This window comes from Suricata suricatta, chromosome 11 (genome assembly GCF_006229205.1).
Source record: "Suricata suricatta isolate VVHF042 chromosome 11, meerkat_22Aug2017_6uvM2_HiC, whole genome shotgun sequence".
In the NCBI taxonomy this organism is placed as follows: domain Eukaryota; kingdom Metazoa; phylum Chordata; class Mammalia; order Carnivora; family Herpestidae; genus Suricata; species Suricata suricatta.
In genome coordinates, this window is record NC_043710.1 from 89,403,050 (window position 1) to 89,420,240 (window position 17,191).

The following is a 17,191-nucleotide window of genomic DNA, read 5'->3' on the forward strand; positions in this document are numbered from 1 at the left end:
TGCTATGGTTATATGGGTTTGGGCAAGTGATTTTCTTTGGTCAATGGGATGTCAGGGGAAGTGATATGAGAGAAAGCTTGAAATATTCTTCTATGTTGGCTTTTCCTGCTTGTGCCTCTGTGACTCCCATGAGAAAAGCATGCCTTGAGTAGCATTTTCAGCATGGGCTCTGAATAGCACACATGAGGAAGAGGCACTATAGTTGACCCTTGGGCTCACAGCTGGAAGCAAACTTTCCCCTGTCAACCCACAAACCTTCAGCTTAAAGTCTATCTGAACCTAGTCTCAAACCTGGAGTCTAGCGTGCCTCAACTAAAGTGCTATTCATCCACGGACTCATGAGAAAAAAATAAGTGTTTTAAATCTCTTTAGAATGGACTATACAGCATTAGTGTGGTAATGACTGAGCAATAAAGAATTAATGCAATAATTCACAAGAGAGTGGATGGGAATCAGGGCCAGGATGGTCACAGTAGAAGTGGTCAGATTCTGGGTATATTTTATAGATTAGAGCCCACAGATTTTAGCCAGTGGATTATGAATGAAGTGTGAATGAAAGAGAGGAGTTGAGGATGAATTTTAGGCTTTTGGCTTGAGCAAACAGGAGAATGGAGGGGTCATTTTCTGAGATGGGAAAAACCAAGGCAATTGAAGACTTGAAATAATATGAGGATCTGTTATTAGGAACAATGACATGGTATTGGACGTGTTAAGTTTGAGTTGCCTAGGAACATTCAAATAGGGATGTTAGGTTAGTCATTGAATATACAAGTTTGGAGTTGGAGGAAGGCCCAACCTGTATACAGGCGTACACCTAAGAGTCAACTTTTAAAGCCATGATGCTGAATAAGATCAACAAAAAAGTGTGATCACTTGAAAAGGGGTCCAGTGACCGAGCCTGGGGGCAGTTTAGGGTTTCACGGTTAGGGAGTTGAAGTTACCAGCAAAGGAGACAGAGAGGGAGGAGCAGGCAGGGAGAGAAGAGGAAAATGAGTTAAGTGATAGTAAAGTGTTATTTATATACGTTGTTATAAGACATCCATTCCTCCCTACTTTCTTGTCTTCCTTTTCTTCCTTCACCAAAAATGTCAACACCACTAGATCTGTGTGTATGTGTGTGTATGATATGGAAAGCACAGTGTTAGTGATAACAAAATTATGAAAAAGGTAACAGCTATCTCTTTCTTTCTTTCTCTCTTTCTTTCTTTTTCTGGTATATACTCACTAGGAGGAAAATTCTTTTTTTTCTCTTCTGGTCTTCTCTCTAGGACAGAGAAGCTAAGTGTTTGCATTCATTCTGGGTCCCCTTCATAAGCCCCAAGCAAGATGGCTTTGTTTGAGGAGCAAATGAACTCGAGGCTGGTGCTCTGAATGGAATAGAAGAATGAGTAGCTGGAATGTTGCAGGAGAGTTAATTATTATTTTTTTCTCCCTAAGCCTGAGAGCGGGGAGTTCAGGATGGGAGGAAGAGGCCCAGTGCATATTACAGACTGGTTTCTAGCTAGCCTGCAGCTCCCTAGTGGCAGAAAGACCTTGAAAGGTGGGACAGCTGTCCAGAGGTGAGTGGAGGTTGGAGAATGGATGCCATAACCTTGAAATTGTTGGCTTAAGTCATCTGATCTGAGTGGAGAAGGTCACTTGGGTGAACTTCTGTTGTACAGCCTGATAAAATCTCAGAGACGGGGGTTGGGGGAATCAGGGCACCTGATTCAAAACTGCTTTGCAGAAAGAGAATGTCTGAGCTTAAGACAAAGATCTGAGAGTTTGCAGGAGCACACTTGTTATCCATAACATGTGGCTGGCTTTAGAAACTCCTCAAGACAGAGCCAGTCATAGTTTTGAGCTTTGGGGAACAATGGCTGTAGGACTATGAACTGAGAGAGGTGTGATCCTCTGTTCCAAATGTCCAAAGCTTGGGACATCCAGTGTGTGCAAACTGGAATCTGAACTGGCCAGGACATTACCACACGGCTGTATCATTGTGGTAGAAGGTAACAGCATTAGTTAGACAAGACTCCATTTTTTTCTCTATTTTGTTTTGAGAAAGGAACAGCATCCTTTGGTCTAAGACATGAACTCCACAGTTTCTTAGATATTAAAGGGTGGGGAGGTCTCAAAAAGGATGGACCGAACTTCGTAAAAATAAAAAGGTATTGGAGGTGGGGCTTGAATGATTCACTGGGGAAAGAAAGGCATAAGGCCTCTGAGTTTATGATACACTATTACTATTTATGCTTTGGGGAAAACTTGGGAAGTTTTAGTTGAGGAAGGGTATTTATAGTGTTACAATGGCTTTTGTTTTTTTTTTCAAATATGTATTAGCCTTATTCTGTGTGGCTCTGGAGAGCAAGACAATAAAGAGCTGTTGGCTCTACTAAGTCCCAGCACATGTATTGGGCCCAATACATTGTTCACTAAGTGACTGCATGCACGCATGGCAAATGAAAACATATCGTTGAAACTTACAGGGAGGGAGATTTTGATTCAGCTTGTATTTTTCATAATCTGAGTTATTAAAAAAAAACTAAATGGACTATTCTTGAAAGGCAGTGGAATTCTCTGTTGCCAGGATTGGAACAGGCACCAAAGGACCGTTTTGCAGAGATGTGATAAAGCGTTTATTCATTAGATGATGGTGAGACCACATAACCTCTAAGTGTCTGAAAACTCAGGATATGCCAGTTCTGTAACTTTAAATCCAAGGGTCTTTATCTTTGTACATGGACTTGGGAGAAGTATAAATAAGACTCATGATCTCAGAGGAATCTTGAAGAGGCATGTGTTCAATGGCATGTTTATTAAACAAATGCTCATGACAGATTTTCACAACAGCAACAAATGTTATTTCACTACACCACAGCTCCCTTGCTAAGAAAAAAACCAACGATCACAGAAAGGTTGATGGATTTGGATTATTTGTTCAGGTTTTTTTCTTGGGAGTGGGGGCATAAAACCCCTGTCCTCACTCATTTCCCTCTGCTTCCTCTTCTTGAGGGGCACCTGCTTTTATTTTCTTCACCTCCTCTCTGGCTAAGTGTCCCCGGAAGACTGCTTGGATCTTGAGAGCAGCATTCTCCTCTTTTTCTTTTTCCTCTTCAGAAGATTCCTTCGTGGAATGGAGTAAGAGACTTCTTAAATATCCAAATTTTGATACCATAAAAATAGTGCATACATTGAATCAATTGAGGGGTGTAATGATTGAGATCTGTTGCTTCCTAAGGGAATTTTATACACGTGTCACATTGTATATGTACCGAATGGTGAGTGTCAAAACAGCAGGCATTTTATTTGGTCATTCTTTAATACGTCTCTGCAATAAATGGTCCTTGCCAACTCCCCGCTCCCAATAGTTCCTATTTAACAGTTCCCTGAGCAATAACATGTTTTTTTGGAAAATAAGTAAGAATCCTTGAAGCATGGTAAAAATGTCAAGAAGAATAGTAAGCATCCTGTCTCAAAATAATCATGATTACATGAAGTTAATTTCTTAATTTCTCATTCATTAGCTAATCAAAATCATACGTTTAAAGCAATAATGTCAGTTTTAATGTGCAATAATGTCAGTTTTAATGTGGTGGGCTGAACTGTATATAACATTTATTTTTAGTTTAGGTATAATTTACCTAAATTGTAGATAGCTGAACAGAGATCTTAAGGATCTGATTCAATAGCTACATAGTTTTTAATATGTCATTTTAAATTATAACAGTGATACATATACATTTAAAAACCTGTCACTGGTAGTGAAAGTTTTCTCCCCCTTTCCAAATCCTACTCCTAAGATGTAACTATTATTATGCATTAAGTATATATATCCTTCCAAAAGCTCTCTGTATACAAAGTACTCATATGGGTATATTCATGCCTTTTTATTTCAAAAATTAGATCATGCTAATTACAATGTTTGCAACTGCTTTTTCATAACTATCTATCTTGGTTCTCTTTTCTATGTTATTATTCAGTATATAACTCTGCCCATTCTCTCTCTTTTTTTTTTTCATAACACCATTGTATTGCATTGTACTCATGGAGCTTGATTCATTTACTCAGTCTCCTGTTGATGGACCCTTGGGGGGTTTATACCCCTCACTCCATTAAAAAAAAAAAAAAAACGAGGCACAGAGGGCGCCGGGGTGGCTCAGTTGGTTAAGCATCTGACTCTGGATTTCCATGCGCTAACAGCACTTAGGAATCTCTCTCCTCTCTCTGCTCCTCTCGCCCCCTCAAAATGAATAAATAAACATTAAAAAATACAGTGAGGCAATTCTAGCTCTTAAACTTTTAAATGCAAATAGAATGGTATTAAATTCTCTGAGATGATGCCCCAATATGGGCAAATGATTTTAGTGAAGTTGGAAATCAGTGAGATCTCAACTCAAACTCATGAAAAGCTGTTAAGGGCAACTACTAAAGGTGTAAGGAAATGAAACTCGCTTTCTACTTCCCTGACCTCCCATTGCACCTTTGGCAATGTTTAGCTGATTGGGTTGTACTGATATAACTCTGGAATAATTTATAAAGGTTATGGGGAAAAGTTCTGCCCCCCACTGAGTGGGAGGCGAGGTATTCCTTGAAGGGGATGCCTCCTTTGGGTGTCAATTACTCAGACACGAAGGTATGAAAAGGAACTCAGAAATTTGGCCTGCAACATTGGTAGAGTGAGGTCTTTCTCACTAGGGTTGGTCCTCCTGAGTCTGGACTATGAAGAATATAGACAGTGATATGCTGCTAAATGTTTATATATGGACTCTCCAGGAAAAAAAAGGGCTGATTTGCCATATAGGCCACAATCTTAGTACTCTGACTGTGGCTGATTTCAAGCTACCAAACAGACGTTGCTGAACATGGGTGTATGGACATGTGCTCAGTTGTCTCCTGAGAGCTGGCTCTAGTACACTACTGAAAACCGTACCTTTGACCCTACTGAGGTCTTCATTGCTTAGATGTGGGCTGTCAGGTAGCAAGTCATTTAGGTAGCAGTGCATGAAAGGTGAATAACACACAGTGTGTAAGGCCATTGTGTTTGGTGGGATGTAATTCTCAGTGAGTTTCCTTTTGTTGTCTCTGAACCTTCGCCACTGTGTGGTAGTGACAGCATCAATTAGTGAGTCTCCCAAAGGGGAAAATGAATCTGAAGCATCAAGGCTGGGGCAGTGGGTTCTGTCTGTTCTTCTCCTTGGGGAGATTTCCCCACCCATTGACAATCCTGGAAAATACGATTTTATTTTTAAAGGGAAGAGCGAGTGTTCCTTTATAATAGGCACAGCTAAAAACGATCCGCCAGTTAGTTTATCACTTATCTAGAAAGCACAATCGTAATTTTAGCAATATGGGTAACAGACTAGATTCATATTTGAAATACAATTTTAAAGTTTATTTATTGATTTTGAGAGAGAGAGAGAGAGAGAGAGAGAGAGAGAGAGAGAGAGAACAAGCATACAGGGGAGGGGCAGAAAGAGAGAGAGTGAGACTCTCAGCCACTCCCAGGTCCTCTGTGGGGGCTCAAACCAAACTGTGAGAACATGACCTGAGCCAAAATCAAGAGTTGGATGCTCAACTGACTGAGCTACCCAGGTGCCCCTGGCGTACAATTTTAAGGTGAGTGAGAGCTTTCTTTGTAGGAATCTAATAGTATACAGAAAGCACAACTTACTAAGGCTGTGACTGGTGTCTCTTCCTCTTTCACAGATGTGCCAGACTTTTCTTTTTCCGACTCACAATTCTCATGTGATTCATGCTCCTGGAAGAGAGGTAAGAGGGCCAGAGTCTATATACTAAAACAGTAAAGTCTTGGATCAAACTGCTTAAAGATAATTAAATATTGCTTTATGTTATTGAGAAGAAGTGGGGGTTAAATACGTACTGCTTTTTCAAGTAGGTTTGATCATTCTTATTTTTTTAATCTTTTTTTTTTAAATGTTTTATTTGTTTTTGATACAGAGACAGACAGATCATGAGAGGGGGAGGGGCATAGAGAAAAGGAGACACAGAACCAGAAGCAGGCTCCAGGCTCTGAGCTCTCAGCACAGAGCCTGAGGCGGGCTTGAACCCATAAATGTGAGATCTGACCTGAGCCGAAGTTGGGACTGAGCCACCCAGGCGCCCCTCAAGTAGGTTTGAAAAAAAATAAATGAAAACTCTCAACGGACTGTGTATAAACAAATATGACCAAGAAATTGGTCAAATATTTGAATTTTTGCTTTTGGAATGTAACATGATTTTATATTAAAAACAAGACATTGTCTTATACTAAAAGTTGATAATATGCTGTAATGAATCTTTTTAAAAAATGTTTATTTTGGGGAGGGAGAGAAAGAGAGAGGGAGAATCTCAAGCAGTCTCTGTACCATCAGAGCAGAGCTCAATGCAGGGCTGGAACTCATGAACTGTGGGATCATGACCTGAGCCGAAACCAAGAGTTAGAGGCTTAACCAAAACTGAGCCACCCGGGAGTCCCCATGCTGTAATGAATTTTGAACAAAGTATAAAAAAGAAGTGCTGATAGTTTCAAAAATAAGAACAAAATATATGCCATTGTGTCTCATATGTGAAGTCAAGTTGATTTTTTAAAAAAATGTTATTTTATTTCTTTTTGAGAGAGAGAGAGACAGAGAGAGCAAGAGCGGAAAGGGCAGAGAGAGGGAGAGAGAGAGAGAGACAGAGAAAGAGAGAGAGAAAGGATCCCAAGCAGGCTCCGCACTGACAGCACAGAGCTTGATGTGAAGTTTGAACTCACGAGTTGTGTGATCATAACCTAAGCTGAAATCAAGAGTCAGAAGCTTAACTGGCTGAGCCACCTAGGCGCCCCTCAAGTTGACTTTTTAATGGAGTTTTTAGATTAAAAACGATGTCAAAGAATTAAGTTCTGCTAGGGAACCATTTACATAAATTAAAAAATAAAAGGGAAATCAGCTCTGCCTATTTTGACATAGTTATTGAAATCTTCCACCAAAATAGAGGCCTTGCTAATTCACAACCTATGGGAAAAGTTTCTGTCATCTATAAAACAGAAATTTGAAGACATATAAGCTAATCAAATAGTCTTTAGAATTAGAAAGAGATGGAAAAAAGAAACCACACCCTGAAATTGCTATGTGACACAAGGATTTAAAACTTTTCAACATTATTCCTTTGATTGAAATAAAACATGAATACAGAGAATCTAGTTAAATGGAAACAAACTCAACACCCCCACATCTGGCAGGCACAAATGGATGGAACTTCACGTTTGAACTTATGGCATAAGTGACAGGTATTTCCCCAGGGAATTCCCCAAATCTATTGGGAACACCATCAAAACTTGAACTTGGATAATTCCTTTTAATTCTTCTTTTTTAAGTTTATTTATTCTGAGAGAAAGAGGGAGAGCATGCATGTGTGGGAGGAGCAGAGAGAGAGAGAGACAGAGACAGAGAGAGAGAGACAGAAACAGAGAGAGAGAGAAACAAAGAGAGAATCCCAAGCAGGGTCCCTGCTGTCAATGCAGAGCCTGATGTACGCCTGGATCTCACAGTGAGATTATGGCCTGAGGGGAAATCAAGAGTTGGACACTTAACTGACTGAGCCACCTAGGGGCCCCAAATTCCTTTTAATTCTCATATCTGTTGGTGCTTTGTGGCTAATGTATTGTCTCAGTTGTCTAGCAGAGTGCTTCTCAGACTTCAGTGGACCTACAAGTCACTTTGGGAGCTTGTTAAAGTTCAGCTTCTGACGTGTAGATCTGGAGAAGGGCCTGAGACAAGAGTTCCACCAAGTCCCCAGCTGATGCCAATGATGTTGGATCACACACAGCCCTCCTCAGCCAGTGATCCTCTTCTGGACCACAGAACACAGTGTTTCAGTTCAACTATTCTCTCAATGCTCCCAATAACTAGAATCATTCATTCTAGATGCAAAGAGACTGATTCCCTGCATGCAGGGAGTGGCTTTGGCTTAGGGCTTAATTATTTTGAGGAAGCTTTGGTGAGAAAGGGTGGCTGCAGGAATGCCGCTAAAAAGACAGGCTCAGTCTCCAAATAGATTAGCTGTAGAGAAACACCATTACAGTCTTTAATTCTAATCACTCATTTGTAAGATGTCAATGATGATGAAACAGCTGGATACATGGTGTTTTATTTTATGAAATGCCATTCATTAATTCAACAACTATTTGTTGAGGATCTGCTATTGCTAAGCACTGTGATACTCAATGAAGAATAAATGAGAGTAACCTTCTGGAACCTTCAAGTACATTCCTCCTGTTGGTCATCTTTCAATTTCAGCCCAGTATCTGATCACAATTTAGATAATTTAGAAAAACAGTTTCTCCTCAGAGAGAACAGCGCACTTAAAAAGTTTAAGTAAGATGTTTGTGATGCCTCTCATGATGTTCATGATTCTGGGGAGAACCCGAGGGTCTCTGCTTTGGAGGTGGGGAGAAGAAATAACCGAATCCACAAGTTTCACAGGACTGTACCTTGAATGCGTGGTTGTTATAGAAGCGGTCGTCTACCTTAGCCCCCCATTCTGCTGGATCAAAGTTGGTTTCTAAATTTAAAAAAATATAATGATTTCAGTCATATTTTGAGTTCATTAAAGTAAATCCAGAATAGTAATACAGAATAAGTTTTCTTTTTTCAAATTACAAGCTCTTTACTGCCAGCTGAAAATCTTAATTGTTTTTTATTTTTATTTATTTTTTAGTTTACTTTTTTAAAATGTTATTAAAAATTTTTAATGTTTATTTATTTTTGAGAAAGAAAGACAGAGTGCAAGCAGGGGACAGGCAGAGAGAGAGGGAGACACAGATTCAGAAACGGGCTCCGGGCTCTGAGTTGTCAGCACAGAGCCTGATGCGGGCCTCAAACTCATAAACTGGGAGATCATGACTGGAGCCAAAGTTGGATGTTTAACCAACTGAGCCACCCAGGTGCCCCTTTAATTAAAAAAAATTTTTTTAGTGTTTATTTTTGAGAGAGAGAGAGAGAGAGAGAGAGAGAGAGAGAGAGAGAGTGGGAGGGGCAGAGAGAGAGGGAGACACAGAATCTGAAGCAGGCTCCAGGCTCTGAGCTAGCTGTCAGCACAGGACCCGACACTGGGCTCGAACCTACGAACCATGAGATCATGACCTGAGCTGAAGCCAGATGCTCAACCGACTGAGCCCCCAGGTGTACCTAATTGAAAGAGTTCTTTCACTTATCTCCCAGCCCACATTTTTTCCTTGAAATTTTTTTGTTGAGGAAATTGCATCATTTTTCCTTTGGAGTTTTCCACAGTTCAGATTTCTGATTCCATTTCTATAATGACTTTTAATAAGTTCATTTGCTTTTGAATTTTCTGTAGCTGATTTAGATTTTATTCATTCATCATTCATTCATTCATTCAGCAAGAATATAGATAGTGCAGTGTAATTCTGTCAGGATATACATAATATCTGGTTGTTTCTCTCTCCCTGTCTCTCTCTTTTTAACATTTATTTATTTTTGAGAGACAGAGACAGATCATGAGCAGGGGAGGGGCAGAGAGAGGGACACACAGAATCCGAAGCAGGGTCCAGGCTCTGAGCTGTCATCACAGAGCCCAAGGCGGGGCTCAAACCCACAAATCGTGAGATCATGACCTGAGTTGAAGCCGGATGCTCAACCAACTGAGCCACCCAGGTTCCCCAAGTTCTTTCTCTTTTTAAGGGGGTTGTTTCTTTTAAGGGCCCATTGATGATGACTGCTTAGATCATTTGTTTAGGTGTTGCAAAATGGCACTGCTCTTATTAGATCTTTACTTCTTTTTTTTCTGGAGTAATCAATAAAGACACACTTTCCTGTGTCAACTCTTTGGTTACCCTGAAAAGGCAGAAAAGGCAGAAAAGGCAGGTTGAAGGTTTGATTCTTTCCCATTATTGATCAGTTTTCAGAATAATCAGTTGGTTCCGTAGGGTCCTCTCAAGGAGGGTTTTGTTAATCATCTGAACTAATGAATATTTAAGAAATTGGAGAAACTTCGATCAATTGCATTTTTTATTCTTCCTGATGCTTTAATTGTCCAAAATTGGCCAGTAGGAGCTTATTCATGTACTCAGATGCTCCTGAGTTCACTGGAAACAACTCTAGTAATCTTTGACAGTTTCCTTATTTTCTGGTATGGCAAGACATTCAGACTCAACTTGGATATTTCCTAACCAAATCTCGGAATTAGCTAGTCCTCTAAGAAGCCTTGTTTCCTGGGAAATGGTAGCTAGAGGCCACAGTCTAGAGGTTAGGTGCTCACTGGTACTGGGTTGGTCATTGTTTTGTGGCCTTTAAAAAGAATGTATAGAGCTAGAAAACATTTCTTTCATATTTAAAGAGAAAATATATCATTGAGGTCACACTGATATTTTTCTGTTCGAATTTAGGATTATAGGATTTTATTAACTTCTTTCATTTTTATATGTGTATGTCATTTCTCTTATCCTAAAAATCCTACTCTTAATAACAGTAGGATATTACTTATTTGCTATGCCTGACAGTGTATAAAAAATTGCTTCAGAATAATTATATTATAATATTAACTGTGATTACTAAAAACAATGTAAGACTTTTAAATCTCATTTTGTTTTTAGGCCATATCCACCAGGGACGTACAAATTACTGTGTTATAAAGTCACTTGAAATAATTTCTGTGTGGTTCTTTTACCCATTCAATACTAGTTAGGTTTGTTTGTTTCTCTTTGCTTATTTAGAGAATATTGCTTAACAATTTTAACACTTATTTCCACTTTAAACTATGTTAAACATTTATAATTTTAAATTCAAGATATATTCAGAGAAGTCTTGCTTTTATTCTGTTCCCTCTACTCTGTTCCCTGACCCTCAGAGGGAAATGTAAATTTTCAAAAGATGTATTCTTCCATTTAAAAATATAAATGAGGGGCGCCTGGGTGGCTCAGTCAGTAGAGCGTCTGGCTTCAGCTCAGGTCATGATCTCACGGTTTGTGGGTTTGAGCCCCACATCAGGCTCTATGCTGATCTCTAGCTCAGAGCCTGGAGCCTGTCTTCAGATTCTGTGTCTCCCTCTCTCTCTGACCCTCCCCTGCTCATGCTGTCTCTGTCTCTCTCAAAAATAAATAAATTATTAAAAAAATGAATAGTTACATATTTATATCAGCACCCTTTGTTAGATAATTGGTAGCATTAAGTTTTAACCTAATATATCCTCAGATTACCTCATAACAACATATAGAGATCTTCTTTACTGGTTGTTGTTGTTGTTGTTGTTGTTGTTGTTGGTTTGTTTTGTTTTTAATGTTGTATATAATTCCATTGTGTGGATGTCCTCTAGTTTATTCAACAAATCCCCTATGATGGATATTTGGGTTGTTTCCTCAAATAATGATGCAATGAAAAGGGAAGAAGTAGAATTTCTGGGTCAAAGGTTGAAAATGTATATAGTTTTGGTAGGTGTTACCAAATTCCCTTCTTTTGTATCTCCTCCAGCAGTATACACGACTTATTTCCCTTTTAGCCTTGCCAAGAATAAATTGGGAAACTTTTGACTCTCTGCCAATCGTACAGGGACGGTTGGTAGTGGTATCTCAGTGTAGACTTCTCTTGTTATGGGAGTTTTAGTATGTTTTCATATGTTAAGGGCCACTTACCTTTTTGTGTGATTTGCTCATATCTCTTGACTGTTGTTTTATAAGGTTGTTGGTTTTTTTCTTCACTATTTTTACAAATCTTTATTTACTAGGTTTATTAACCTGTTGTAATATAAGTTGCAAATAATTTTTTCCCAGCTTGTCATTAGTTTTGTTTTTCTTATGGTGATTTTGTCATGTAAAAGTTTACTTTTATGTTGTCAATTTCATCAGTCTTTTCCCTTTGGAAAATCCCTTTGGATTTGTAAGTAATTATAGCAATTTAGCAAAATTTTTTTGTCCTTTAAGTTACAGAGAAATTCATCCATGTTTCCTTCTAGTATTTGTATGGTTCCATTTAGAAAAAATATTTAAATCTCTGATCAATTTGGTACTTACTCTGGTGTACGACATAAGGGATAGATCTAATTTTATCTTTTTCCATCTTTATTATCTCAGTATCACTTAGTAAAGGCCCACCTTTTTCTTAGGGATTTGCGATATTACTTATAGCAAATGCTAACCTGTTTCCTGTCAGAAAAATAAAAATTAAGACTAATAATTACCCATGAAGGATGCTGGCAAGGGAATTCTTGCATTGTGTGAGAGACTGGGCTAGACGAGTTTTTCTTCTTTTTTGGAGAGACTAAATTCTGATACTTGTATCATTTGGATAACTCACCTTTGGTTCACATGAGTGAAAATGGGTGTGGTGCTTCAAATGTTTTCAAATAGTTTTATACAGTTTTTATCAGTTAGAGAGCTAGTATTCTGAGACCATTAGTCTGAATCACCAATTGCTTTAATTCTCATGATCCAGTAGCAATGACTCAAATGTTTTTGTAATGGGACATTTCTGAGATCTAAAATTAAGTAAATGACTAAACACCTTTTACTCGTGAATTTGTAAAATGAGTGTTATAATAACGAAATTAATGTTCATTGTAATTCACCTCTTACTCTAAAAGATTTCTCTTGATAGCTCTTACGCGGCACTGAAGTTACAAATTGTGCAACAGATATTCACACGGACTTGATATGGAAAAGACTAGCAACATTCAGGAAACTGGCAGAGATTCTGAGCTCTGCCAGGGTTGAGCTAAGACAAGATGGTAGAGCTGTGCCGTGTGCATGTGTGTTGTTTTATTCAAGCCTTGTGGCAGGTTTCCTTCTTCTGGAAAATGATTTGAAATGGAAGGCTTATTTACTTGTAGCTATTTCTAGTCACCTTTACCACTCTGTTGGAATACTACAGTGAAAAGTAATGATGATAACAGCTTATACAAAATGGTTGTTCTAATCAGGAATAGGGTTTTGAACAGAAGTGTCCAGCTGTAACAATTCTCATTTGGACTACTGGATTCGGTCTTGATAGTTATGAGCCTCCAAGGCTGGGAATTTGGACATTTTATTTCTGAAAGTAAAGAAACTGCTTTGGCTCTCAACCAGTCATTATTCACATGACTCTTAGTCTCTGAGCAGGACAGGACCTTGGGAGAATAGAGAAAGAATATAAATTACCTTCCCAAGCTGGAATTTAACTTTTATTTATTTAAATTAAAAAATTTTTTTAATATTTGAGACAGAGAGTGCACAAGCGTGCGTGTGAGTGGGGGAGGGCTGAGAGAGAGAGAGAGAGAGAGAGAGAGAGAATGAGAGAATGAGAATCTGAAGCCGGCTCCAGGCTCTGAGCTGTCAGCACAGAGCCCGACACGGGGCTTGAACTCAAGTGAAGTCAGATCATGACCTGAGCCGAAGTCAGATGCTCAACCAACTGAGCCACCCAGGTGCCCTGGAATTTCACTTTTAAAACCAATTTTTCTCTGTGCCTTTATTGCATTATTAAATGAGCACAGAGTTATATTTCACAACACTTACAATACTTTCACGTCAGAAGAGTCAAAATGTAAAGAAAGCCACAAACTCTCCTCCTAGAAAGAACAGGCAACAGCCTGGGGTGCATAGGAACAGCCCGTTGGAAAATGGAGAGCTAGACTGGATGATCTCTTGAGATTCCCTTCCACCCAGCATGTCCATGAAAAACACAATGAAGGAGGTCTAGGTAATAAACTGGTGATCTTCAATAATGTGAAATAATGTGATTTTAAGAGAACCTGTCACAAAGGCACATGTTTTCAATAGCAAGAACCGTTATTTGAAGATACCTGTTTCTTAAGTCAGTTTCCTCATCACCAAATGCTTAGTCTCTTACTTAAAGAAAAATATGTCTATTTTAAAAAGCTTACTCTCTCGTTTCTCTAGAAGATTTTCAAAATATGCTGCTGCAAAGGCTGGTATATTTTCTGGTTGCTCCCTCAGAATCTCGCGTGTCAGCCCTTCAAGAAGATTCCCAAATCCTTGTGGAATTCGGTAGTGGGTGTTGGAGAATGGAATCGACATCTCCTTGGAAGGAACTGGCTATTGTACCTAGAGATTCATTAAAGAGTACTGTCTTTAAAATTGTCTGGTTTTACTTATATAATCACAACTATGACAAATTATTTCTGAGACTCAAATTTTCTGGACTTCAATTCTTCCCCCCCCCACAACCCCAATCCGCCATTTCTTCCAAAGAGTTTTGAACTTTCCATTATTTATTAGAATATTATAAATACAGGCCCATTTAATAAGCCAAATCATTTTTTAAATTAGAAAAATCACAGATTTTTCACTATACCACTATGTATTTTTTTCTCTTTGTCCTCTTTTTTGTCTTTAAAAAGTGAGGGCAATTTCTGCTATCCCACAGGAATTCAGAGAAAATGATTGTTCACAATTCATCATAAATCGCTGAGAAGACGCTGTTTGGGATCTAAAATTTTAAAAATGAAGTAAGAACTAATCTTGGTTCTATAAATTGCTCTAATGTGTTGCATGAAGAAGTTTAGTACTTAGTCTTGCCCTAGTTTCCACTTCTGAAGCATATATTCTGAACGGGGGAAGCAGGGGCAGCGGGGAGGGAGGGTGGCGGGGGCCTCAAGATCATGATTTTGCAGTCCTAGCGTCCAAAATTTTGGGATTCTTATATTTTCTGGTTTTGTCATGACCAGGTTTTACCTTCCTGCCTTGGAATACAAGGACTAGAATAAGGATAGCAGCCAAGCAGCGTGTTGGGCTGCTGATAAACAAAGGACACTCAGGGACCTGGCCTTTTTGTGAAGGTGTCAATGTCACAAAAGCCCGCAAGCCGTTGTAGGGGTCTGGATGAGCGACTAGACGGTTGAATGAGGCCCAATCTGTGGAGGATGTTTTCCTTATTTTTGAGGGAACAAGAGATGAGGTATCGACTCATTCTAGGGTTGTGAAAAGTACTCCTGAGACCCTGAACCAATCTGGGACTGGCGGGCGGTGGGAGGGGGAACTCGGGTCTAGTCGGGGGCGGGACATCGAGGAGCTGGGATTTCAGACTCTCGCAGAATGGGCTGCCTTGGAGCCCAATCTGCACTAGCGATCCCGGGATTTGTCGGGGATCCTAAGAGGACGCGAGAGCCAAAGGGAAAAGGCGAGGTCTTAGTTCTGGAGAGGAAGGGGGGTAAACCGCCTCACCTCTGGGTTCTCTCAAGCTGGTGCCGATGGTTCCGGTTGTTATTTCTTGTTGCTGGGTAACCGTTTTTTTTTTTTTTTAATCCAACTACGGCGGCCGGGAAGGGGAGAGGCAGGGCCTCGCCCTGCGGCCAGTGCCGGCTCCACCGACGAACTGCCCGGGAGGGGTGGAGTCAGCCTCCCCGCCCCCCGCAGGTCCCGCCCACGACCCCGCCCTTGCGTGAAGTCCGCGTGGTGAGTCTGGCGCAGGGCTGGCGGATCCTCCCAAACATGGTAGAGCCGGCGTTTGTGTTTGGGTTGGTGCTGCCTTTAATCCTGCTGGCCGACACAAGTGCAGGTGAGGCGGCCCGACTCGGCCCGAACCCTGCCGGTCAGCCTGCGCGGGCGCCGAGATCCCGCGGTCTCTGCAGGACCCGTGAACCGCGAACCCGGAGCCGGTCCTCCGCCCCGGCCCAGGCCTAGGCCGCAGGTGTCTGCTGGGCTGGGGTTCAGGCCGGTCAGCTTCCTCCCCACTCTTCCACCGTCGTCACGTGGCAGCGTGTGGGGCAGAGGGAGGGTTGGGTGTATCTGATAGGGGAGGCCAAATGTGCCAGACTGAGACCTTTGGGGTCTTTGAATAACTCGAAGGAATGGGGGCGAAGCTAGTTAGATAGTATTTGGAAACAGGTAACTGAGTCATCCAAAACATTTCACTGCTGCCCCCACAGTAGTACCCTTGGGGAGGGTTTGCTTCAAACTTGATTCCTTGGGGGAATTAAATTTTACTAGTTTAAGTGGTGATTAGGACTAAGAAATACAACCCCCTCAGTAGCTCAGAATATTTAAGGCTTAGCTTTGATTGCTGGCACAGCTTGCAGGGATAATATGCGTGACACTGGGGAGGAGGGTGACTCACTTTGACTACTGTCCAGGTCAGATCCTGCCGTTTGAATACCCCAGGCTGGACCTTGAGTCACAACCATGGAGAACCAGAAGATGGAATATGCCGCTAACGCAAAGTAATGGGATAATGGTGGCCCTATTTTTTTCTTCCAACCATTCAAATAGTGACCCCAAGGTTCCCTGCTAAGAAATGAAAGTTGAGGTGAGAATAGGGACAGGGTGCAGAAAAATGACTCGTGCACTACCTGAGTGCCCAGAAGTACCCAGACAGTCCAACTGCCATCCATAAGTAGTTTTTCAGGCTTTAACAAAAGTATAAACCACAGTGCTCTCTGCCTGTCATTTTCTGTGTCTCCTTCTCATAGGACAGTAGGACTATTGTTTTATTAACTTTTCTGTTCAAGGCTGTTATCTTGAATGGCTAGTACAGTATTCTGTCTTCATCTGTGGGTCATATCATGCCCACATTTACTATGTAATATTTGAAATGTACAAAGGTATATGAGCAGTGAAACAATAAAATGAACACCCAAGGGTGCTGCACCCAACTTAAGAACTAGAACGTCGCCAGTTCTATGGAGACTCCCAGGATGTTTCTCCCCAGGGCATCTGCCAGTCCCTCGCCGGAGGACCAAAATCTTAATTTTGTCACTCACTAACAGAACACTAATTCCTATTTTATACTCCAGATGAAGGAAAAATTGAAGACCTAAAAAAAAAAAAAAAGATTCAAATGCTAAGTGTCTTGTGTTTGACAAAAAGAATGCCCAGTCCCTCCTCCTTTCTTGTTCTCCTATTTTGTCCATTGCTCAATTCCTTGGTAATGTTCCACTGTCTACTCTTATCAGCTTGGAATGTGAGCTTTATAAGGGCCCGGAATATGACTTTTTTTTTTTTTTTTAATTTACCACCAGTATCTGCAGCAGACTGGAAATTGCAGTAACTCTGGAATCAGGTGATTTGGTTTCTAGTCCTTTTGTAAGCTACCTGTGTGATTTAAGGTCAGTCAAAGGAGTTCAATATGTGCAGTGTGATTAGCAGTGTGCCTGCCACAAGTCAGCTTCCCAGTAGAATATAAGCTTCCTGCTGCTTTTCCTTTGTTTTTTCTTCTTTCTTTTTCTTACTGTTCTATCCTCAGTGCTTAAAATGGTGCCTGGCCCACAGTAGGCATTAATA

At 40.4% G+C, this 17,191-nt stretch overlaps 2 protein-coding genes across 2 annotated transcripts in view; one reads left to right on the plus strand and one right to left on the minus strand.

Annotated features, from left to right (window-relative positions):
- Positions 1-2,765: 2,765 nt before the first annotated feature.
- SPA17 (sperm autoantigenic protein 17) lies at positions 2,766-15,255 on the minus strand. Its single transcript, XM_029956331.1, has 5 exons — positions 15,137-15,255; positions 13,837-14,017; positions 8,456-8,526; positions 5,654-5,740; positions 2,766-3,106 (listed from the first exon to the last, which is right to left on the minus strand). Exons 2-5 carry the CDS (start codon positions 13,988-13,990, stop codon positions 2,963-2,965), a joined length of 456 nt encoding a protein of 151 aa, XP_029812191.1. The 5' UTR covers positions 13,991-14,017; positions 15,137-15,255; the 3' UTR covers positions 2,766-2,962.
- SIAE (sialic acid acetylesterase) overlaps positions 15,212-17,191 on the plus strand; it is a 38,555-nt gene continuing 36,575 nt past the window's right edge. Inside the window, exon 1 of the mRNA XM_029956329.1 lies at positions 15,212-15,470. Within this exon, the coding sequence (XP_029812189.1) occupies positions 15,404-15,470 (67 nt within the window). The 5' untranslated portion in view covers positions 15,212-15,403. The remainder of the gene's footprint in view (positions 15,471-17,191) is intronic.